Genomic DNA, 23,762 nt, shown 5'->3' with positions numbered 1-23,762 from the left:
ACCAAGTCATTTCTCGATTGGTATATATTCACTAGCTTGACTGTCTATCACAAAACTTGAGGCTTTGACTTTTCCTTTTTTGGATCATGCATTTCTTCACGTTGCCTCCCAGTTTCACTTATGCTTGACCCGACAATAGGCTTTAGAGCTTGTATGGGGGCAACGACAACCAAAATGAGAGATTAGTGCAGACTTGAAACAGAAGAAATATAATAACAATGGTTGGTGCAAGGAAAAGAAACAAATATCTTTTCACAACAAAACTTATATTAATTGGATTATATCTGCAGAGAATCAGTGAAATACAGTTTAAAAATAGTTTGTGGATGATGAGGTAAGTTGGGAGAGATATTTTGTGTGAATCGTTAAAATTATGAAGAGTATCTTAAGTGCTAACTGAGGAAAAGAGAGATGGGCAAAGGTTATACATGTTTATGTAAGCTTTTGTTATTTAGAAAACATTTGAATGTAAGGAATTATAGGAAGAAACATAGAAGAGATAATGTATAAAAGTGAGACAAAAAAGGGTCCCAGTCCCTAGTTGGTGCAGGCAGCACCAAGTTTTGTGTATGGAAATTAGTAAGTAATTAAGAAAGTGCCCAACTTGGGAAGGCTGATATAGATGTAAGCACAGAAACAAAGATATAAGCACCATTATGAATATGTTATTTCAATTTCCCCTTTTTCTTTTTCTTCTTTTTAATTTTTTTGGTACAATTGCATCCATTTCTTTATTCCTTTGCTTTTTGTAAGTATAACAAGTTGAAGTGTCACATCAAAGTTAAGGATTTTAAAATAATGTTGCAGTGCTTAGGCTGTTTGATTGATTTCTATTACTTATCTTCCCCTCCCACAAAAATCTATAAGCAAAAAAGTGTCATCTCATTTATATATATTTGAGAGAAACAGGCGATGATTAGAATAACATTTCAAATATTATAACCAGTCAATGTTTGAAAATCATGATTAAATGTATTACATGGGCATCTCACCAAAGTGCTGCAATATAGCATCTTTATTTATTTTAAGACTATACTTTTAAATTATTCTCTCTCTCTCTCTCTTTTTTTTTTTTTTCTTAGAGCAAGTATCCTCTTTCAAATCTTCTCACAAGTTAAGATTATGTTGCATTTTAAAAGAAGGCATGGTTTTTCATGGTTCCCACTTAATCCTCATAAATTATTACAATGAATATCATTTTTAATAGTTCGAAAATATTACATGACAAATCTGAAATAATAATAAAAAAAATTCAATTAAAATAAGAGGGGAGGATTGGAATAATATTTAACCATCCTCAAAATTAGAGGAAATTAAAAGGAGAGCACAAGGACAAATGAGTTAAAATACTATTTATTTTTTGTTGTTCCATTTCAAAACACTATACAACCATTTATTTTTTAAAAATCAAAATTAAATTATTATTAGATATTAAATTTAAGATTTATTGAATTATGAGATTAAAATATTAGGTCTTGTAATCACATTTGGTTAATTTAAAAGTTTTTTCCCAATCTTTAAATTTGTCCTATGCTAAGACTAGAGATCTTTGTTAAGGATTTCTTTTGTTCACTTTTTACTTTTTAGTGGACAGTCCATCTTAACTTTACTTTAATTGTAGAATAGAAACTACTTTTTGGTTCACTCCATATTAAAATGCTTATAGTCTAAAATAAATATAAAGTTCTCTGGATATAATAGGCTTTCGAAGTAGAAATTAACTTTATTTATATATTTTTTTTAATATCGAAAATTTTTAAAAAAATTGAGTTTGAAGAAAACTGTTAAATTTTTTAATTTTTTTTAAAAAATTATAGAATTAAGATGGCTTTATCAACAAGAACATCGACAAAGCGTAGAGTAAGGTTTTTAGGACAATTTCATTTCAACCTTAAGAAAATGAAAATGTGTAAAGGCAAACAGGTTGGATTTGATGGACAATAATTTGATGTGGGTCTGGTTTTGCTTGGGAATTTTGGCACAATCTACTTACACAAAAACAGCTATTTTTACCCATTCTAAAGTCTCAACATTATTTAGTACAAAAATCCAAGTAAACATAAAGAATGATATAGAAATGAGTTTTAAATAGTGGATTGGTTTCGAAAATGTATATAATTCTTTTTTAAAACACAAGTTGTCGTGTTTTCGTTTATTTGCGATAAAGACTAAGTTGGTTTGGCGTAAGTTTCCAATGGAATCAGAGTGAGGGATACTTATCCTTCCATTTTTAGTTGCTTTCAGTACATACCCAATTTGCTTCCCATAAAGATGAATTGTATTCTATTCAATTTCCCTCTGTTTACTATTTCTTAAATCGTTTACTTATACCTAATTTTACACTCTCCCATCAAATTGGTGTTTATCCTTTACTTCTTCTTCTTCTTCTTTTTTCTTTTTTTTTTTTTTTAATGTCACATCCAGATACTACTGCCAGAGAGAGAGAGAGAGAGAGAGAGACAGGAGGAAATAGAGGTATTTCACCTGGAGGAGGCCAATTGGAGCCGACCCAGATGACCAGATCTCTCTATTTTGTTGTTTTCGTTTTCAATTTATGAAGTAAACGCTTTCCCTGGAAGAAATTTCTGTATTTAAAAGTAAACTATCTACTCATTTTCTTCTTTGGAGTTTCTCCTCAGGAACAAGGCATTTATATCTTTCATTGGTGAAACAAAGTTGTAACCAAATGATGTTTCTCATGAACAGTGAAGTCTTTGGATTATAAGATGGGGCGATTCTTTTGAGTTTATTTTTCTCCCTTTTCGTGGGGGATTACCCACTTGGATTTTCGATTGAAATTTTCATTATGTATCAATTAGTTGAGTGATGCATTCTGATACTGTGGCGAGATACTAGTTTTGCGAACGAAGTATTTCAGAACAGCTTTTGCGGGAATCTGGGTTTACGAGGAAAATATATTTTGGTAAATGGATCGCGAAGAAAGGAATCGCCAAGATGGTGGTGATGTGTCGAGTCGAGTAGAAACAGTGGTGCCTAAACCCACAAATGATTTGGTTAATGGCGACAGGATCGAGGCTACCATTGTAATTATCCCAGAAAGCGCCGCCTCTGCCTGCGGCGACAAGGAAGCTCACGGCTTCGGTGGAGAAGCTATACCAAATGTTAATATAGATACAAGGGAGGGTTCGAATCTGAATCCTTCAGAAACTGTACTGGTTATTGATTCGGATGGTGCTGCATCTAGAGGTGAAGACGGAGAATCGCTTATGAAGAACAGTGAAATGGGGTTGAGGAAGGATTTGGAAAAGTTGAATGTAAAATCAAAGATGTCAGAAACGAAGGACAATCCGATGTTGATAAATGTCAAGCCAAAAGGGGGTAAAGGGTTTATAGATGACTGGAATGGAGAAAGGGTCTGTAGGATCTGCCATTTGGCTTCCAACCAAGCTTCAGAGGCTAAAACTGGGACCAGTACTTCGGAATTGATTCAACTTGGTTGTGACTGCAAAGATGAGCTGGGAATTGCGCATGGTCACTGTGCTGAGGCATGGTTCAAGCTCAAAGGAAACAGGTTCTTTCTTTTCTCTCTCTCTCTCTCTTCTAGTTCGATATGAAGCTAAGTACCTTTTACTTGGGATTTGGCTTGACATTTGATAAGTGTTGTGGTTTTGGTTATCTATTTTTGTTCTATCGCTTTAGCTGCTAATCCGGCCATTTCACGAATACTTTTGACTCTTATCTTTCCTCATTTGTTTTATATCTAGTCTTCTTTTGGCTCTTTTGCTTCCAAAAGGATTACCCGATTGAGTTTACTGACCTGTAGAAATAGTAAGCCCTTCCATTTCTGTAGGCACACAAAGGAAAATGAGCGTTAATGAATATGGAGGAAGAAAGTTTAAGGCTGTATCCATCCTTTTGTTGGTTTCTGTCTTATATAAAAGTCTCCTGTAAAGTTAGTCTACCCTTGATTTTGTTTTGTGCTATCAGGTTAAATTTATCGCTGCTATACCAACTTGGTTTGTCCTTCAGGTATAGTATTGGAAAATTGTAATAAGGGTTCATCGAATTATCTCTTCCCCTAAAGCGTTTTTCTAGGTGGCATGAGCAGTTATGCAATCAATGAAATGGAGTCATGACATAAAGTTGCAATCACGTGTCTAAGGGGTTCGAATATGGTTATAGAATATTATGAAATGGTTATAAAATGTTTATTTTTATCACCTCTTTTGGTTCAAACTTTGAACTTCCCTTTTCCAGGTGTCCCTTCAACCTCTTCAAGAGGACTTTGATACTAATTCTAGACTTGGGGAGTGATATTTGATGGCTGATTGTGTTTGAACAATTCAATGATAGATTTAAGGATAATTTTTTTTCAGAGCTTTTGGCATTTCACTTAGAAACTGCCAAATGGATTGTAGAGCAAGTTGAAACGAAGTAATTTCCTTGAAGTTGAAATATGCCGCACAAGAGATTGAGTATTGAATGGTATCACATTGATAGAGTCAACTACTTGTTTCTGTGCATTTACATGTGAAAATAAAAGGAAAAGAATCCAAAACTACGACTTGCCAATTGGCAACTCCTGTTTTTAAACTACATTGTCTTTCATATTGTCAAATGAGCCGATGATCATTTAATCATTATCATTTTGGTTAATACAGAATGTGCGAAATTTGTGGTGAGACTGCTAAAAACGTCGAAGGAGTTGGGGACAACAGATTTATGGAAGAGTGGAACGAGGGGAGATCAGTAGACAGCAATGGAAACACATCAAACAGGGGTGGGGGATGTTGGAGGGGACAGCCATTCTGTAACTTTTTGATGGCATGTCTGGTAATAGCTTTTGTTCTTCCATGGTTTTTTCGTATAAACATTTTCTAGCAAGTGTCAAAAGAAAAAAAAAAGAAAAAAAAGAAGAATTCTTCTTTTCCCATGGAACGGTTGACGTTTTCAACTTAACTTTGTTCTAATGCTAGTTAAACCCTGTAAATCTTACGATCTTGCCAAACAGATGAATTTGTGGCTGTTTTTTGTTTTTTGTTTTTTTTTTCAGTGCAGTTTCTGAAGCTTTTGTGTCGAGAATTGCTTGAATATTGATCCTAACTTCGCTTTTCTTGTTAGCAAAGCTTTTGTGAATGATTATGACCAATGTTTGGGTTTGTGATGATTCTGTAAGATGGAAAATATCCATTTCTGTGTAATGAAAACGGACATGACATAGCAGGTTGCTAGTTACTACAATAAGTTCCTCACATCGGACTTGGGACTTCGAAAAATTTTCAAGTCAGTTTTCGTGTCGGATCATTTACTTGATGTAATCCAAGAATTTGAGTATTCCAAAATGAAAAATATAGTTTGACCAAGCTTGCTTATTATAGTGATTTGGTCATTTTCAATTTGAATGGGTTGTCCTTGAAGGCATAAACATGTGACACTTGACAGGAAGGCGCCCTTCATTCAAGAGTTCAACAAGACAACGAGGAAAGTTGATAATTTATTAAAATGGTTGGTGATGAAAATATTTGTTGTATACTAAGAAAAAACTTGGGAGTCTCTACAATTTTTTTATATTTAATTAGCCAAAGTCGACAAAGTTATTTACTTGTACACAATTTCATGAGGTTGAAGTCAGATCACTCCTTGTTATACTTGATAATAATAATAATAATGATACACAGACAAATATATATATATATATATATATATATATATATATATATATATATATATATATATATATATATATATATTTTATTAGTCATCAAACTCATAAATAGTACATGAAATTCGTATACAAAGGAGAACAATATAACATAAATACAGCTAATACAAGCAAACTGTTCAACCTACTTGAAAACAATGTAATCTATATTAAAGTTCAGTAGAGCATCTTTTTTTTTTTTGTTAGCTATAACCTAGTTGGGTCATTTTTGTTCAATTTAAAATACAAAACATGCCAACAATGATTCAACAGCTAAATTTTTATTCTCTCAAGTGACAATGACAAAATAAATTCTCTTTTAAACTTCTTGACTAATCAAGAATAAAAAGGAAAAAAAAAAAAAAGAACTTCGAAATATTTTAAAAAGATGAAGAGATTCCTCCCCATTTCATTTGAAGATAGTTCCCATAGTATATGACTAAAATTGTTCAATCATGTATGGTTCTTGAATAATTATGGGGTTGGTTATTTCTCCTCAATATGTAAAATAATTATTGTCTATAATAATATTTGAATTTTTATATTTTTTTTTTGAAGATTACTAATCTTTTATGTAACTAAATTAAATTATGGGTATGTTATTTATTTTGTATAAATTAAAGAGATGAAATTCTACAAAACAAAATCCGTTGTAGTCTAGTTGGTTAGGATACTCGGCTCTCACCCGAGAGACCCGGGTTCAAGTCCCGGCAACGGAATGTTTTTTTTTTTTTTGTGTTAATTAATATATATATATATATATTTTTTAATAATTTGACTCTTCATGAAGGGCAGTTTCGTCAATTTACCGTCTAAGAGATATTAATAGCTTTAAAAACCCTAGATATCACTTTCTCGCATCTTTACCCGCCGAGCTTCGTTTTCTGCTCTGAACTTCGATACGGCAAAAATGGTATCTCTTCCTCTTTCGTTTGATTTCAATTTGGATTGAAGTTGAGGTGTCGCATACATTTTACGTATTTAGATTTCTAATTTTGTTTAACTCATTGCTTTTCAGGCTTCAGAGAAGAAGCTATCTAATCCTATGCGCGATATCAAGGTCCAAAAACTTGTCCTCAACATCTCCGTTGGCGAAAGTGGCGATCGTCTTACCAGAGCCGCCAAGGTTTCTTTCCCGTCTCTAACTTCTCCCGTTGCTTCTCTTCTGTTTAGTTTTTGTATAATCTTAACAAGGATTGTGGTATTTCATTATGTATTTTAGGTGCTCGAACAACTCAGTGGCCAATCTCCAGTCTTCTCAAAGGGTATAATTCCTTTTACCTTTTTGTCACTTTTATCGATTCCCGTTTCTTTCTGCTTCATTCATTATCTGAATTTTGTGGTTGGAACAGCACGGTACACCGTTCGGTCGTTTGGGATCCGTCGTAACGAAAAGATTGCGTGTTATGTGACCGTCAGGGGCGACAAAGCAATGCAGCTTCTTGAGAGTGGTTTGAAGGTTAAGGAGTATGAGCTTTTGCGTCGTAACTTCAGTGATACTGGCTGCTTTGGTTTTGGAATTCAGGAGCATATTGATCTCGGAATTAAGTGAGTTGTCAAACCCTTCTCTTTTTAATTTTCGTTTATTTTTTCTTACCATTCTGTTATTGTTTATTTTCCCCTGTAACGGGTTTTGTTTGTTGATGTTGCTGCTAAATATAGACTTCATACGAATCTGGATTTCGGGTTATGATATGTTAAATCCTCGTGAAATGCTGAAGTGAAGAGGGACAATTGGAAAATGTTAATTTCTTTAGAACCATAATAAACTAGTGTCGTCAATTGGCTATAACCATACTTTGCATTTAGAATTCCATTTGCTTCTGTTATCTGACCGGTGTCAAGGTTCAGAACATGAGTTCTTGAACTGCTTCGTGCACAAGAATTATTGTTATAGACTCAATCCGGGTAATAGACCTGTCACCTGTCCTAAACCGGGGTTAATACACGTCAAAACGATTTGTTCATAGCTTGTGTGATGTTGGAGAGGCAGTCATCATTTTGTTTGATGAATAAGAGTTCTATTCGTAGGCTTAATCTTATCTGAAAAAATAATTTGTGCGGCATGATATCTGTTTGTTTTATGCTTAGCTTTTGTTGCATTCAAACTATAAATGTAAACATATTTGATGCTGTTGAAAAACCTTGTTCCAAAACATTGCTCATAGTTATAGTGGTAGCATCTTAACTTTTTTGTAAAATCACGTCCAATGTATATAATGTGCTTTATTTATGTCGAACTTGAACTGAAACCAAGGAAAACATTCATATGCATGCTCAACTTTGGTTTCTTGAGGCTATAACTTGTGTGAGTTCTTTGCTGATTTACATACATTGTCTTCAAATAACTGTCTAGTATACAAGTTACATCTCCATGCCACATTTTCGTATCTCTGACTAATCTTCTTGTACAAGAAGAGTTCTGTAGATGCAATTGCTGGCAGCTTTGAGTTATGTTATGTTGAAATCTTATCATAAACATGGTTTAAACTGACAAGTAACTGATCACTTCTTACTCTAAACTTCTTTCTATTTTTTCTACAGGTACGATCCTTCTACTGGTATTTATGGCATGGATTTCTATGTTGTTCTGGAAAGACCAGGTTACCGTGTAGGTCGGCGCCGTAGATGCAAATCAACTGTTGGAATTCAGCATAGAGTCACTAAAGAGGATGCCATGAAGTGGTTCCAAGTCAAATATGAAGGAGTCATCCTCAACAAGTCTCAAAATATATCCTAGAAAAGGTTCTCTACTTTCTTTGATAGCATGTTCAAATTTTGGCAATATGTTTACTTGTTTTAAGATTTTTGTTTATCAGAACTTCAATATCTTGTTTAAGGAGCGTTTTTGTTAGCTGATACACAATGTCAGTAAGTTGTGTTTTGTTACTAAACCATACTACACAAGCAAAATTTCCAAGACCTAGTGAGCTACTTGTGTATATAAGCATTTCGTTCTTTAAAAGAAAAGGAAACCTCGTCTCCTCACTCGAAGATGTTTTTCTTTTACTAAAATTCCCCACTTTTTTTTCCTCCCTTGTGTGTGAGGACAAAGACAGGCCTTCAATTTTATTAAAAAAAAAAAAAAAAAACCACATACAAACACGACTCCGTAACACCCCGAATTTCAAAGCCGTGAATTTTTTTTATTTTTTAAGTAAGTGTTTCCCTTAATCTTTGCTTCACTGGATATTGTGATTTATAACCCACCTATTGGTTTGTTGAAAATAGCTTGTCGTGGATGATCTTCGGCGGCATATGAAAAATAAAATAACAAAGAAGAAAAACGTATTTGATCATAGTTTCTTCGTTTTTTGTCTAATAACCGTTTCTTACTTATTCTCTAAAAGTTTGAATTAAAATGTAAAAGTTTTACCGGTATTTAATTTTCTACGTATTGATTATGAAGTTTAGAATTTTAAGGATGGTAACACTATGCTGATGTTTGTGTTTTTCTAAGAACTAGGAACGTAAATCAAATATTGAAAACAGATATTTTTAATACAAAATAGGGATGTGTAAACTATAACACAAGGTTTAGGTTTGTAGGGATTTATCTTTTGATGAAATAATGTATCAGACTAAAGTGTTAGCCTATGGTATCCTTTTGGGTTCGTGTGGTAGCAAAATGAGGACCAAGGCTAGAATGGGAAAAAGGATGACAAAAGAGAAAGGAAAAAGAAAAAAAAAACTTGGGATCATGATTTAATGGTGCTTATCATTAGATATTTGGGGCCCATCCAAATGTACAGCAGACAACTTTTTTGTTGTTTGAAGCAAAGATTAATTCCATAAACAAACTGTATCCCATCATCAACCATTACTTTTCATCATTATAATTGCCTACCCATTACCCATTACCCAGTCAACAAGTCCGTCTTATGAACTACATATTGTTTTTCTTCTACCCATTGCTTTGCTTCTACTAGACTGCTATATATATTCCAATCAAAATAGTTTAAGAACAGAATCTTTCTTTAGCTTCATCAGCTCACTATCTTACTTAACTAAATTAAGCATATATTTTATTAATAATACAAATAGAAATGCTTTGAATGGAAGGAAAGTACAATACTCAAGATTATATGTCTCTCATAACGAATTGCATATATATATATAGAGAGAGAGAGAGGGAGAGAGAGAGATTTCACCATCAAAGCTGAGAAAATAAATCACTGAACTTACAAACCCAACAAATGGAACCAGTAGCCCTTAATGCAATTCCACCCTCCTGAATTCAAAAAAAAAAAAAAAAAACAAAAAACAAAAAGAATTTTCTCATTGACAAGTGTAATATCATACTTACGTGTGAGATCAAATCTGTTTCCAAATTAATGCTTCTACTCTAATCCAATTTATGAAGGCGATTCCAAAGCTCTGTGATCTCAACGACAACACTTGGATAAGAGAACCCAGAAAACAATGAGAAAAACTAAAGAAGATAGCCCAATTGCCACTCCAAGAACTACCTTGTTGGGCCCGTGATGATGATTATTTTCCTTGTGACTAACATCATTCTCATCACTCCCATCATAATCACTCCCACTATCATCCGCCACTGAATCGCCGTCGTCCGCGTCTTTATCCGGCGGTGGGGGTATCGGCAAGCCGTGTTTATCACATGGAGCAATGCCAAGCTTCAACTTTGACGATAATATCGAATGGTTATAGCATAGGTTGTTATTCCCCTGAATCTTAAACACTTCCAACCTCTTGATGAACGACTCATTGAAAGGAATTACACCATGAAACATATTGTTCTCTAGATTCAAGTACTTCAAGCTTTTCATGTCGGAAATGAACCTGGGAATCGTCCCATTCAATTGGTTCGAACCCAAATCAACATGAACCAGCCCTGGAATGGCCGAAAAAGACTCCGGGATTGGTCCCGAAAGTGAATTAGAAGCTAATGACAAGTTTCGTAGCGAAATCAAGTCTCCGATTGAAGTGGGGATCTCATATTTGAGCCAATTTAACGACAAATTCAAGGTTTCAAGATTTTCAAGCAATGTAATGGAGGTGGGTATCTTTCCCCTGAGCTTATTGCCGGAAAAATCGATATGGGTAAGGTTGAGATTGAGGTGTTTAGGTACAAAACCTGTGAGATTGGCGTGAGAAATAGTAAGAGACCTGAGCGATTTCATATTACCAAGAATGACATAAGGGCCGGAGGCAGTAATAGAGACATCAGAGACAGTGAGCTCAGTGAGGTTCCGGAGGCGGCTGAGCCAAACTCCCGTAAGCTTACGTAGACTTCGAATGCAAGTGAAGGAGCGGAGGGAAGTCGCAAGAGCGGAGGGGAAGTGAATGGGGGAAATGGGGCAGTTGAGGAACTGGAGAGATTGGAGAGTGGAGAGGGACTTGAGGGCAGTGAAAGACAAAGCGACGTCGTCAGAGCAGTTGACGAGGCGAAGGGAAAGAAGGTGGCGGAAGGGGGCAGAGGAGTCGCAGAGAGTGACATTGTGAAGGGAGGACGGCAAACATGGATCTCTAGAAGTAGGAATGTTAAGCGATTGAAGGGCTCTTAGTTGCTTGGGGTCGAGGGTGGAGGAGGAGGACGGCGAGGGTAAGGAGGTTGGGGCTGCGGTGGGAGAAACAGAGGATGTAATGGGGAAGAGAAAAAGGAAGAGGAAGAGAAAGAAAGGGAATGAAAATGGTGGGGGTTGAATAGGTTTCACTGCCATGGTAGTTAGTAGAGTATAGCGTTTAGAGGCTTGATTTTAAAGAAAAATGAGAGAGGTATAAAATAGAAGAAGAGAAACAAAAAAAAAAATGAAGAAGAAGAAGAAGAAGAAGAAGAAGAAGAAGAAGGCCCACCAATCGAAACCTTTTGGGGGACGTGTCATCTTTGTCCTAAATTGCCTCTCTGTTCACAATGTCAGAAAAAAAAAACAAATTAATCCCCTAATTTTTTGTTATATTTTTTAGTATTTTCAACGTGTCTTGAAAATGGGGATCATCTTAACTCACAGAATATTTGGAAATAGGAGTATGGGTTTTTTTTTTTTTTAAAGGAAATTATAGAAAGATATATTTAAAATAAATAGGAGTACGTTGACCGTTGAAGTTCGTAATGAAGGCAAAGAAGAAGAAGAAGATTGTAAGAGGGCAGTAATGTAAATAAATTAGGAATGAAGGCCACATGCGTAGATTGGTAAAAATGATTACGACAGCTAAATGCCAAAGACATAGGAAGTAGTACTTTGGTCAAACATGCAGAATAACAAACCAAATTAGTCTCCTTTCCTTTATGTGCTATGTTTTATATCCATTTAGCTTTTTAAATAAGCAAATACTAAAAACTTAACCCCATATTCTATTATACTTTTGCACTTTCAAACTAATGTTATTAACTTAATTCTTCTATGTGTTTCAAAATTTATGTATTTGGTTTTTTTAAACATTTGTTATAAGTTTAATTTCTTTTCTTTTGTTATATCTCTTTTTTCTTAAATATCTTAGTTGAAGTCTTGAAAACTTGTTTTTTCTTTGAAAATTATCCAAGACTTGAATTTTTTCGTTTGAGGTCTCTACACATCACAATCTCTCTCAGTGCTACCTCAATTATTTTTAGAAATAAAAACAATATCTATTCTACAAATGCACTTTGTATTTTTTTTTTTTTTTTTAAAAGCTTATCTTGCATTTGTTTTAGTTCATTACAGTTTATCAAATAACAAACTTTTTCATAAATATCTCTTTTTTAGTCCTCTTAGTTTGTATTGGAGTGAAAGGTAAAAATGTACATTTTTTTAGTATAAAAATGGTCTTTTTATTTTTATGATATTTAAGCATAAATAATCAAACTTTTAATTTTGAAGTTGATAACACAAGGTCTTGAACACTGCCTAACTGATCTTTGCATTATTTTTGGTTTAAATTTAATAGCCTTTTCTCAATGTTCCATTTTACCGGTTGTGTACACAAGATTTTCAGTAGTTTATATCTATTTCATATTTTCTTTCACTGTTGTTCATATTTTAGAATTTTCAGGCCTTTCAATCTATATTCCAATTTATTGTTTTACATGAAATCTCTCACTCATGTACAAAATTTGAGAAGTAACACCTAATAATCTACATTCCTCTGTACTGCTAAGTCCCATCCACAAACACAAATTAGTAGAAAGAATAACATCATTGAAACCAAAATTACTTGATCTCAATTTTAATCTTTCAAAAAATAAAAGAAAGAATGAATGAATGTTGTTATCTAACAGTGGAAGCAACAGTATGAGCCCACCACCTGAGATTTTGTTTCATATCAATTTCACTGTTGAAAGAAGGCAGCTTCCAATTCTTTAATAATGGATTGATTATTTCTTCTCTTCTTCTATCCATTGCTAAGACCTCCCATACCTCTGAAAGATAAGGTCTTGAGACTCTTGATTCTTCATCATCGTCATCATCCAAAGTTCTCTTCTCTTCTTTTTCTTTTTCTTCTTCTTCCGATCCTAACCTATTCAATCCTGGAATTACTGAAGCCAACTCTGAATTCCTATCTTCCTCTGTAAAAACAAACCCCAAATCCTTAAATCCTTTCACCTCTTCAAATTCAAGCTCTGACAGGCTTTTTCTTTCCAACTTCCTCCTCCTCGATCTCTCTGGTTTCGATGCTTCTTTGAAGGGTGTCGTTTTGGGGTTTGTTGTTTCTGAGAATGGAGATCCGAGGTTGGAACTGGAGAGAACTGAATTGGGTGAAAGAGAAGCAGAACTCGAGATTAAGCCCTCTTCATCATCTGGGTGGTCTTCAGAATTGGATAAAATTGTAAAAGTTGGTTCCTTTTGGAAGATTTGGCGGTGGAACCAAACCCAATCGTAGGAATTCAAGACCTTCTCTGCTTCCATGAGTGGGGGAATATTGAAGAACAAACTTGAAATCAAACCTGGTTTTCAGAATTGACATAATCAGTTGGTAGATGGAATTTATATATGTATATGAACACCATAAAGAATAGTCAAAACAACTACCTGATATAGCTTTACTTGTTGCATAGAGATAGAGCACGTTTTTAGTTTGGATGTGATTGTGATTAAAAATAAATAATCAGTGTTTTGGGTCGCACATTAAGGGACGTGTAAGGTTCAGAAAAAAGAGTAATGAAAAGAAAGTGAACGAGGAAAAGGCGTGTGTGGTGTGGTTGTGGTGTGGTGTGGCGTGTGAACTAGTGAGGTCTGAAATTGAAAACCGCAGCCTTGGAATTAACTTTGTTTACTCCTCGTTTATATAAAAAGACATTAAAAATATTAGGTGAAGTAGGCAGTGATGTAGTCTAATCTAAATCTTTCTTTATATTTAATTTCAATCATTCAAACTTTCAACCACACTCCCAACCCATCTATTGCTAAATAAATGCTCTCTATTATTATGTCTACAAATTTGCCTTTCTTTTTGTATATTAGGCTCTTTGTTCCCATCATAAATTTTCTTTTACTACTATTTATTATACCCTTACACTAATGTCACCAGATTACAACCTAACTTTAAAAACTAACATAACACCTGATAATTGGAAACAATATGTAGATATATAAGTAGAGTTTGTATGAAAGCTTTTCTAGGTTATTTAGGAGGTTGGAATATAATCAAGGAAACATGAACATAAAAAAATGTAAAGCATGAGAACGATAAAAAAGATAATTGAATTGAAAATTATGAGAATACATAATAAGTTTAATGTTATAAAATAAACCTAACACATGGACTACTACATTACAATATAAACCCATTTCATTACATGTTCCAAATACCCTCTAAAATAATGAATGATTATTATTTTTTATACATATTTATTTTGTTCTACATTCACTCCAAATGCTTTGAACTAATGGAGATAATTATCATGATTGATCCATCTCACAATCATCTCATGTGAGACTAATCTGAGCTTGGGCGTAGCATTTTGCTCCTTTTAACTGCCATAACACTGCTTAGATTGTCACATTGGCTTCCACCAGTAACGAAAAAAAAAAAACAACTAAAAGTAGATTAAAAAAATTCGAGAAAATCATAGGTTGAAAGTGAGTAATATTTATTTTAAAAGTCCGGACAAGATGCGAAAAACAATCATTCTAATTAAGAGGATTATTAAAAGCCACTAAAAAGAGAAACGAAATCATAATCAAAGATGGATGTTTCACGAGGGAACTGTATTAATTGTATTATTTGTGCAAAAAGGAAGAAAGAGTTCGAATTAGAAATTATTGTGTTCATATTTTCTAGGAATACATATAGTTGACACGTGCATGGGTCTCACGATAAAAATAATAGTAGGGAATTAATTAATTGAACTAATTGCTACTAATTTTAAATTGTAATAAATACAATATTGAATTTCCCTTTGAATAAATGGAATTATCTTTAATTCTCTACTCGCTGCGGCTGCGGAAGGTCAGCCCTTCATCATACACTTTCACACCACAAAATTATAACACACTACCACTTCATACTTTATTCATCCATTCATTCGTTATTTATATATATATGTATAGTTATACAGTGACATTCAAACAATAGTCAGTCATTGTAATTTGCAATTAAGCTTATCAGGTAAGGTTAATTACACTAACTACACAGTTTAAGTTTGAGATATGGGAATGGCCTGGCTAGACTACAATTAAACATTGAATACCAATTCAATTTTTTTTTTTTTGCAAACTAAATTGAAGAGACTTTTCCGACCATTTCCGGATGATGAGATTTTACCTTGAATTTGACTCCATGGAAGAATGGATGCATAATAGATGAATAATGTAGGTGAAGACAGCACTTAACTTCTTCACAATAATATAATATTGTTCATCGTTCAAACGGAACGGGTGAGAATATTGCGGGGCAAATCTCCTTTGGCAGTTAGCAAGTATGCTTCTTGACACATAAGTCATCAAGAGCATGCATAACATATCTGCCAAAAGAGTAATTGCCCAGTAATTAGACTCATACCGTAACTCCCTCCTTTCTTGACAAAAGAAATGTGGATGAGAATGTAAGGTTATATGGAATGATGGGCGTGTTGTTCGTGTATATATAACATAAGGAGAAACTGGAGGTGGAGGTGAAGGTATATTCTCAGTACATCCTTCTCATATATGCCATCGGATTGCATTTTGTTGAGTGGCTGTATTGTAGGGGAATGGCGCTCGTGGTTTCTTTGAGTACTAGGGTTTTGATTTTTCTCGTATACTCTCCAAATTCTCAATGAACAATTATTAGCACATCCCTATTGAATCTATTTCATTTTCAAATTCCCCTTTGCCTTTGCAATTTTTACAATTCTTAATCAATTGACTCCTTTATACAACTGAATTTATAACTTTTTAAAAAAAACTATGTTCGTTTCCTTTAATTTGTATCCATCTAATTACATTGAATATTCGGTTTTGTATTCAAATGAGGAAGAAATGTAAAGAGAATATTAGAGAGGCAGATTTTAAATTAAATTAACCCTGTCCGCAAGAATGTGGTTCTCTCCTCCCTAACAAAAAGGAAAAGAACACACAGAAAGAAAATAGAATTAAACAGGGAATGAGCATATTCGATCTGCTTTTCTACCATTTCGCTTAGGCTTAGAAAAATGAAATTTTTGATTTATTTGATCCTAACTGTCAATTTTTTTAGAAATAAAAATACTCCTTTCTTTTTCTTCCCCTTAGCTTTTCTTTAGACAGATATCAGTAGGTGCATACGTTAGAATATCTTGATTAAATTGATACGTTTTCTGCATCCTCACCGTGCCGTTGTATATCACAGAAGAAATATACAAAGAGAGCTAGAGAGAAGCTTAGTTTTCTCCATGATTACCTACTTATGCAAGATCATAGTTATATATTATTTTTCATTGATGGGAACATCAAGGTCTCTTAAATTTCATCAAAATGAATCATATCATATTTATGTAAGTGCTAGCAATTTTTATTTACCATCAACTTAATTTATTTTGCTAATCTACACAATGATTTTAATGATAAGAAAATAAATTAGAAAATCTTTAAAAACCCAGAATCAATCATAAAACAAATATATATATAGAATGAATATAATTTCGAAATCTGTTAGAAACCATGCATCCAGTTCCTAGCTACTAATCACACTTCAATTAATGTTTTTAAATTAAAACAATGTTCTAATAATATGGCTCTAGCTGATTCCATTTTGACTAGCATACTAACAATGATAATAAGTATTTTAATGGGTATCGATACATTAATTATATTAAAATGATGTTTTCAAGGAAGTGTAGTAAAACATAATCTTTCTAAAAATGTTGAAATGTGATCTTACAAAAAGTGTGTTGTTCTGATCATAAGGTTTTAAACGAGTCAAATTTTTTGTTTATCTTAAAAGGGCATAAAAAGGAAAAAGGAATGAGGACCAGAGAATCAGATCAGAAGCCAAAGCTGAAAAGAAATGGCAGCTGGCAGCTGGCCGTGGCATATACTCTTTCTCACTAAACAAAGCATATCCAATCACACCAATTCTTCTTCACCTTTCAACTCTACGATGCTTCATCCCTATACAAAAAGGTTCATTAGGTTTTCATTTTGAATAATAATAATTATAAAAAAAAATGGTCAACTCTTCTGTTCTTTATTTATTTGTTTATTTGAACAACTAATTTAAAGATTTGGTTCGCTGGAATATCTCAAATAAGTTAAACTTTTTTTAGCATTTTTATCTTATTTTAGATCAAAAAAATATTTGATGCATTAATGAAAGGAGAAAAACAGTACACAAGGATAAATATCAGAATTACAAAAATGAGAAGATTTATTGCAACACACTTTCAATGTTTTTTATTAGAACACAAAAAGTTGGCATCATTTCGCATGTTATTTGAAGACATTTTACGAGCTAGTTTTTCCTGCAAAATCATATGTATTATAATAATCCATCCAACTCTCTGAAAAAAGATTTATACAAGAATGAACTTAGCAGTACGAAAAAATGTCTGTTTTAGCATTGTTTTTTTCCTTTTAGCAGCGGTTTGGAAATTAAACGACGTAAGGGTTTACAAAATTGCAGCAACTTTTAACCACACGTAACAAACTGTTGCTATTTATAGGCATTGAAGCAGTTTGTTTACAACAATTTCTAAATTGTTGCGTCAGGTATTCAAATGTAGCGGTTTACTAATGACGTATTTATTAATTGTCATAAATACATTTACTGCAATCCTTACGTTGCAACATTGTTAGTAATTATTACAATAGAGTCAATTGCAAATAGTTAGTTACATTATATTGAAGTATTTTTATTTATATGATTATATTGAAGCATTTCAAACATGTTAGTAATAGGTAAACTCCTGTTTAATAATTTTTAACACTGTATACTGTCTTTAAATTTAGATATAGACCTCAAAACATCCAGTACACTAAAGCAACTTTATCTATTATTATTTTTGTGTGTTTAATTTCATGTCTAAATAAGTTTGAGTAACATTTGAACATTTTCATAAGAATGTGAAAAACTGTCGGAAAATTAAAATATTCAATAACAATATGTGTGTTTTAGTGAATTTTTATAGATTTTTAACCTATTGAACACAAAAGTGAAAGTTAAAATTTTTTAGAACATTTTAATCTTGAAAACGAAGAGAATCTCCTTATATAAGATACAAATCTTAAAGTTTAAAAAAACATATTTTTCTAAATCTATAGCGTAGCTTTTAGTTATAGCCATTAGACATAAATCTGGTTTACTTAAATCTCAAACTAAACACAATAAGTTCATTTTATGTGGGGGAAGGGGACAGTGGTTAATGGATGGAGAATACAGATCTAAATGTAGAATATGGAAAATCTCTAATATTCGTTTGAAAAATAAAATATAAATGAGGAAGAGTGAAATTGGGGTTAAAAAGGAGATCGATATGGCCCTAAAGTAAAAAGAATAGGGGGGAGGGGGGACCTAATTTTGATATTGCAACAAAATTATTGAATATGCTTTGGATATATAATAGGGTATGAAGAAAGTGTAGAGTTATGTTGAATAGCATATCCAACATATTGTGCGAATCCCAAACCATTTAAATAATTGTGGAGAGTGTTCTGGGAATTCCCAACTCTCTCTTGTAATTTGAACACCACCAATGTTACTTTTCAGAAGAAGTAGCCAAGAATAACAGTGCGAGTCTCTATTGGCAGAGATTTATTATTATCTCAAAAAAAAAAAAAAAGAAGTATTTTTGTTTTTGTTTCTTCTTTCGATCTTCTTCTTCTTCTGCCAAAAGAGACTTGCCCTGCCATTCCATTCAGCTACACACACACACACGCACCCATGACCTTCTTCAACATCGGCTAAATGCTATAATTTAGAGTAATTCATTTCTCCCTTCTCTTTATCTTTCTTTTATAATGAATACATATATATATGTCCATATGAAATAAAAGTTTGAATTTGAATTGTTTTTTCGTCGATGGATTATACAGATTTTCGGAGAAGCCATGGATTTATTTATTCTGGAAAAATGGTGGATTAAATGTGAGGAAAAGGACAGGAGAGAATTGGAATCGTATTGACCAAAAGTTTGCTGCAAGGAGAAGCGAAGTGTATGTCACATATAGCTCTCTTTTGAATTAAAAGAGAGAGGAATATATATTGCTCTTTCAAAGTTTTTGTCTGTTTGTTGGGGTTATTCTATTCTATGGCCGTGGGGCACAAAGGAATGTCCATTAATTACTATTATTAATTATTAATTGTTTTTGAGTTAGTGAATCACCTGATCTCAAATATATCTTCCCATCTCCTCCAAGAATTTTTCTCAATCCAGATGAAATATTTGATATTACAAATAATTACAATCAGTATTATTTAACATTCCCTTAATTGGGAGAGAGGTTGTAGGTTTTACAACACAAAGAATGAATAATCGTCCTCTGTGAGAGAGAGATATATGGAACCCTTGATATCAACTGAACAACTAAAATGAATCTTAATTATGAAACTCATGCATGGGACCAAAAACGAACAAATTCAATTTTATTTTTTAAAATTTAAATTGAAACTCTTTCAAGTGTTTTTCTTAAAATATTATCAGAATTTTAATCAATTTAACATATAAAAGCATGCCAGCATATCATTGTAGTAAAAAAAAAAAGACTAGAAAGAACAACACTGTCCTCCCTAATTTGAGCTCATACATATATACACACAACCTCTCAATCAAGTATAACTTTTTAAATTAAAAAAAAAGAATGCAATCCATCAATGCAAATAAGAGGGGAGTCATAATATTCATAAAAAAGTACGTGACACTCTAAATTAAATAGTTGGAACAATTATTTGAACAACTCATTATAATTAGGGTATAGAAAGCAAACAATAATAATGGTCCACAAATTTGAACTTTTTGGAGTGTGGATCAAACATACATCTAAAGTTTCACCCATCAACATATAACAAAGAGTAATAGTCGTTGTATGTTTTTTTTTTTTTTTATAAGAAAAAATAAATTAATGGTTTTTCTATATGTAATAAAAGAGGAAATTGTATATGATCAATAGGTGCAGTGTACAAAGGAAATTGTATAACAAAGAGTAATAGTCGTTGAAGGAACTAATTGCTTAATTACGGACGTTGACTTACTCATGTCGTCGTTAATCAACTTAACTCAAAGTCTGAAAGGTGAAAGCTACTTAGTATTCCTATCCATGCATTACAATAATTATGGCAAAAACTTGGTTTTATTTATTTTTGTCTAATAAAATTCCCACCTTTTTCACATTACCAATGTCTATTAAGTTTTCATGGACATCCCCATTTTTTTACGTGACTTATTCAATCAATATTTTTATTATATTTTAATGTTAATTTTTCAAAAATAAACATCGAAATTGTACATTTTATTGTTGATACCTCCAACATTAATTTTTTTTTTTTTTTGTTTTTATAATCTTTTTCAATGTTATTAAGGAAGATCTAGTTTTGTGTACCTAAGTAAGGCTTGTAGCATTATTGCAATTAAGATTAAATTGCCGAATACATTTTTTAAAAATTTTTCTATTTGATAGAAGAAAGATCATACTAACTTATTCGAGCTAAACTCATTTTTTACAATCACATCTTCTTTATTAATTGTAACGATCAAGTTCTAAAATTTTGTGGCAATTTTGGGAGTGTAATTTCGAACCTTGAATTACTTATAAGTTTTATTGGCAAGCTTTTCTTCTAATTTCACTAAAAAAAATAGTTTAGTCTAAAAGACGTATGTATGAAATAAAAAATAAATTTGTATGAATTTATCTTCGAAGTAGACAATAGATCGGTCATATCATCGAAGAAAATATAAAAGACAGTGAACCGCACATAAAACATTTTACGAGGGTTTTGCGAGGAAGATGGGTTTTAACTTTTGAAGACAAAAATTAGGAATAGTTGAAAATGGGTGCGTGTGGCTGCTTTGTATGTGTAATATGCGGATGGTAGATGTGGCAAAGAGTTGACATGAAGGGCATCTACCGCAGGAATTTGCATATCCATATATGAAACCCAACAAAATATAGGCATTGAGGAATTATATATTCCTTTGAGAATGATATATATATCTGAAGAACATGAATTGTGATATATATATATATATATATATATATATATATATATACACCTTATCTTTTACCAAGGACGTGGAATAGGGGAGGAAAGCACATTCTAGTTTAATGTGCGAATCCTCAAATGCTTAAAATGTGGAATTTTTGGAAATAATGGACTTGAAACAACAGATCAACCAAGTCTCCTTTGGCAGAGATAATTAATGAATATTTATAATGTTCTAAATTCCACACCTAAGTACCAAACTTTACTTTCATGAAGTGCCAAAACAGAACTGCCCTCTTAACAGTATATAGATATAGAAAAGAAAGGTTCTTTTTTTGGTGTAATGTTTAAGTTATAAAGTAAGAAATAAAAGAGGTTGAAAGGCTTTGAGTTGAGTTAGTGGGGTTATGTTCAGAAAGTAATTGAGAGTTGAAAATGAGGAGTCGAGTGGCGATGGACGACGAAGATAGGATGGCAACATATATACATAATACATAAAAGTAAAAAATATATATACTATACTCCATATATCCCAAGAATATTATGATCCCAAATTAAAGCACAATGTGAAGAAATGCCCTAACTGTACGGACTGAGGGTCAGGCATATTCAACTTCAAATGCGAATCATAGAGGCCTTTAAATAAGGCCTCTTCCACAACCCAACTCTCTCAACAAACATCATATACCACTGATTAATATTTTTTAGTGAATGGAATGAGAAGAATGAGAGGGCGGATCTTTTTTGGCAGGTGGATTCATCTAAATTAAAATTGATCTGCCAAAAGAGACTTGCCCTGCCATTCAACTCTTCTGCAACCACACACGAACAAGTACATTTTTTCTTATTATTGCTAAAAGAATGGCTGAAACTGGGTGAGTGCTTCTCCTCTTCTACTTCCTTATTATATATCCATGTGTTGGCAAAATTTTCAATTACTATGATGAATAGGAGCTAGGGATATCCTAAAATTTATCTCAAACCAAAAAATTAGTAAGTCATCAATAATACAAAATAGTTTCTAAAAAGGTGGCAAGTAGAAGTATGGTCCGGCAATTCCAAGTCCCAGTGCTCAACAAAAGCAACTGCAAGAATTGAGTATTGAGATGAAAGCTGTTTTTGGCTCACAAGATGTTTGGGAGATCATAGAGTGAGGATATATTGAATCAGTTGAGATTGATGGTGGTTTTTCTCAAATACAAAGGAATAGTTTGAGAGATTCAAGAAAGAGAGATTCAAGAAATAGTTAGATGACGATGCTTTTGGAAAGATTTCAGAAGTAGAGACGACGACAAGAGAAGTGTGAAAAAAGCTTCAAACATTGTACAAGAGAACAAATCCCACCAAGAAGGTACATTTCAAACTTTGCATATAAATAGTGAAGAAAAAGCATGGAAGAAGATGCAAACATATATCATACAGGGAAGCTGATCTCGTAAAAAAGGTACAGTATGTCTTCAAACTCTACGAGTTGAATTTGAAACTTTACGTATGAAAGAAGAAAAAACCATCTCAAACTATTTCTTTCGAGTCTTAACTCTCGTCAATCAACTTAAGAAAAATGGCGAGAAAATTAAAGATATAAGAACGTGGAGAAAATACAAAGATCTAGATCCAAAGTTTGAACATATCGGAAGAAACAAAAGATTTGAAGGTTATGATCATCGAGCAACTTATGAGTTCGATACAAACATATGAAAAACAGAGAAGAAGAGGGAAGGAATCATGCACACCAATTGTTCAATTTGTGAGTTGATTCAACAAGAGTGGAGAAGTTAGTCTCAATAATAGAAGCAAACAAAGATAAAAACGCTGTGGACATGGAGGACGAAGAAGTGGGTCACGAACAAGGACATGAACATAGTTGGAGGTCCAATGAGGACAACAACAGCTTCCAAAGAGGATTAGAAAGCAAACCCTAACTTCCATAATCAGAATAACCAAATTAATACGCATTATCATTATACAAGAGAGTGCATAAAAAAGAAAAGACTGTGCAATTAAAGTAGGTTAAAACTCATGATCAGGTAGTTTATATATGTTAAAATAATAAAAATATAAGTTAAAGAATAAAATTGGAGGTAGGGGATATTATTATATTGAAACAAAGCTGCATGTGCAGGGCAAATCTCCTTTGGCAGAAACTAGAAAGCATATATACAGTGAAGCAACAAATAAAATAAAAAGTGGGCGATTGAGTTAATATATATGTATGTATGTGACCCATAGAGACTTGGCACTGTAATGGCAACTGCAGTAGTGTGTACTACTACACTCCAATTTCCAATCCTTCCAATCCTCATTATATAAATATAATAATAATTATTTCACAATTATAAACCTGTAATCAGGCATATATATTATGTTTGCAATTATATTGCTGAATTGATCAATTAAATTAAAGTGGGCTTTAAAGAAAACTGTAGAAACTCGACCCTGTTGCTGCTGCTGATTTAGAATTAATATTCTATCACTATATTTTGAAAGCTCAGGTGGCAATGCCCTTTCTCTTTACTTTTCCAATTTTTGGCATTTCATCACCCTCAAAGGCCATTCCCCACTTTCA

At 32.9% G+C, this 23,762-nt stretch overlaps 4 protein-coding genes, 1 long non-coding RNA gene and 2 other non-coding genes across 8 annotated transcripts; 4 read left to right on the top strand and 3 right to left on the bottom strand.

Moving 5' to 3' along the window:
* Nucleotides 1–2,160: 2,160 nt before the first annotated feature.
* LOC103484442 (uncharacterized) lies at nucleotides 2,161–5,073 on the top strand. The gene is made up of 2 exons (XM_008441505.3): nucleotides 2,161–3,532; nucleotides 4,623–5,073. Exons 1-2 carry the CDS (start codon nucleotides 2,928–2,930, stop codon nucleotides 4,840–4,842), a joined length of 825 nt encoding a protein of 274 aa, XP_008439727.1. The 5' UTR covers nucleotides 2,161–2,927; the 3' UTR covers nucleotides 4,843–5,073.
* Nucleotides 5,074–6,308: 1,235 nt separating this feature from the next.
* On the top strand, nucleotides 6,309–6,381 carry TRNAE-CUC (transfer RNA glutamic acid (anticodon CUC)). The gene has a single exon. It is a non-coding gene; the product is annotated as a tRNA-Glu (tRNA).
* Nucleotides 6,382–6,456: 75 nt separating this feature from the next.
* LOC103484439 (60S ribosomal protein L11-1-like) lies at nucleotides 6,457–8,584 on the top strand. The gene is made up of 5 exons (XM_008441503.3): nucleotides 6,457–6,575; nucleotides 6,681–6,788; nucleotides 6,885–6,927; nucleotides 7,015–7,210; nucleotides 8,207–8,584. The coding sequence occupies exons 1-5, from the start codon at nucleotides 6,573–6,575 to the stop codon at nucleotides 8,400–8,402; spliced, it is 546 nt and encodes a 181-aa protein (XP_008439725.1). The 5' UTR covers nucleotides 6,457–6,572; the 3' UTR covers nucleotides 8,403–8,584.
* A 799-nt stretch (nucleotides 8,585–9,383) lies between these two features.
* On the bottom strand, nucleotides 9,384–11,995 carry LOC103484441 (receptor-like protein 51). Its single transcript, XM_008441504.3, has one exon. The coding sequence runs from the start codon at nucleotides 11,344–11,346 to the stop codon at nucleotides 10,048–10,050; it is 1,299 nt and encodes a 432-aa protein (XP_008439726.1). The 5' UTR covers nucleotides 11,347–11,995; the 3' UTR covers nucleotides 9,384–10,047.
* A 659-nt stretch (nucleotides 11,996–12,654) lies between these two features.
* LOC103484438 (uncharacterized) lies at nucleotides 12,655–15,723 on the bottom strand. 2 transcript variants are annotated; one of them, XM_008441502.3, is made up of 2 exons: nucleotides 13,633–15,723; nucleotides 12,655–13,547 (listed from the first exon to the last, which is right to left on the bottom strand). In XM_008441502.3, the coding sequence occupies exon 2, from the start codon at nucleotides 13,507–13,509 to the stop codon at nucleotides 12,871–12,873; it is 639 nt and encodes a 212-aa protein (XP_008439724.1). In that variant the 5' UTR covers nucleotides 13,510–13,547; nucleotides 13,633–15,723; the 3' UTR covers nucleotides 12,655–12,870. The 2 variants fall into 2 exon arrangements, with proteins under 2 accessions (XP_008439724.1, XP_050944526.1); XM_051088569.1 differs by having other exon boundaries at nucleotides 15,368–15,686.
* On the bottom strand, nucleotides 15,483–15,593 carry MIR399A (microRNA MIR399a). Its single transcript, NR_120767.1, has one exon. It is a non-coding gene; the product is annotated as a microRNA MIR399a (primary transcript).
* A 2,883-nt stretch (nucleotides 15,724–18,606) lies between the features above and the next one.
* On the top strand, nucleotides 18,607–19,381 carry LOC127150596 (uncharacterized). The gene is made up of 2 exons (XR_007823082.1): nucleotides 18,607–18,979; nucleotides 19,093–19,381. It is a non-coding gene; the product is annotated as an uncharacterized LOC127150596 (long non-coding RNA).
* Nucleotides 19,382–23,762: the final 4,381 nt, after the last annotated feature.

The sequence above is a fragment of the Cucumis melo genome, chromosome 8 (genome assembly GCF_025177605.1).
Source record: "Cucumis melo cultivar AY chromosome 8, USDA_Cmelo_AY_1.0, whole genome shotgun sequence".
NCBI classification, from domain to species: Eukaryota; Viridiplantae; Streptophyta; class Magnoliopsida; order Cucurbitales; family Cucurbitaceae; genus Cucumis; species Cucumis melo.
The sequence above is the reverse complement of the archived record's forward strand: the minus strand, read 5'-3'. Positions and strand labels throughout refer to the sequence as shown.

Bases quoted from the DNA above. Each gene is read 5' to 3' on its own strand.
- LOC103484442 (XM_008441505.3), top strand. From the start codon at position 2,928: ATGGATCGCGAAGAAAGGAATCGCCAAGATGGTGGTGATGTGTCGAGT. The intron at 3,533-4,622 runs GTTCTTTCTTTT...TGGTTAATACAG, and splicing joins TTCAAGCTCAAAGGAAACAG to AATGTGCGAAATTTGTGGTG.
- LOC103484439 (XM_008441503.3), top strand. The intron at 6,789-6,884 runs GTTTCTTTCCCG...TATGTATTTTAG, and splicing joins GTCTTACCAGAGCCGCCAAG to GTGCTCGAACAACTCAGTGG. The intron at 6,928-7,014 runs GTATAATTCCTT...TGGTTGGAACAG, and splicing joins ATCTCCAGTCTTCTCAAAGG to CACGGTACACCGTTCGGTCG.
- LOC103484441 (XM_008441504.3), bottom strand. From the start codon at position 11,346: ATGGCAGTGAAACCTATTCAACCCCCACCATTTTCATTCCCTTTCTTT.
- LOC103484438 (XM_008441502.3), bottom strand. From the start codon at position 13,509: ATGGAAGCAGAGAAGGTCTTGAATTCCTACGATTGGGTTTGGTTCCAC.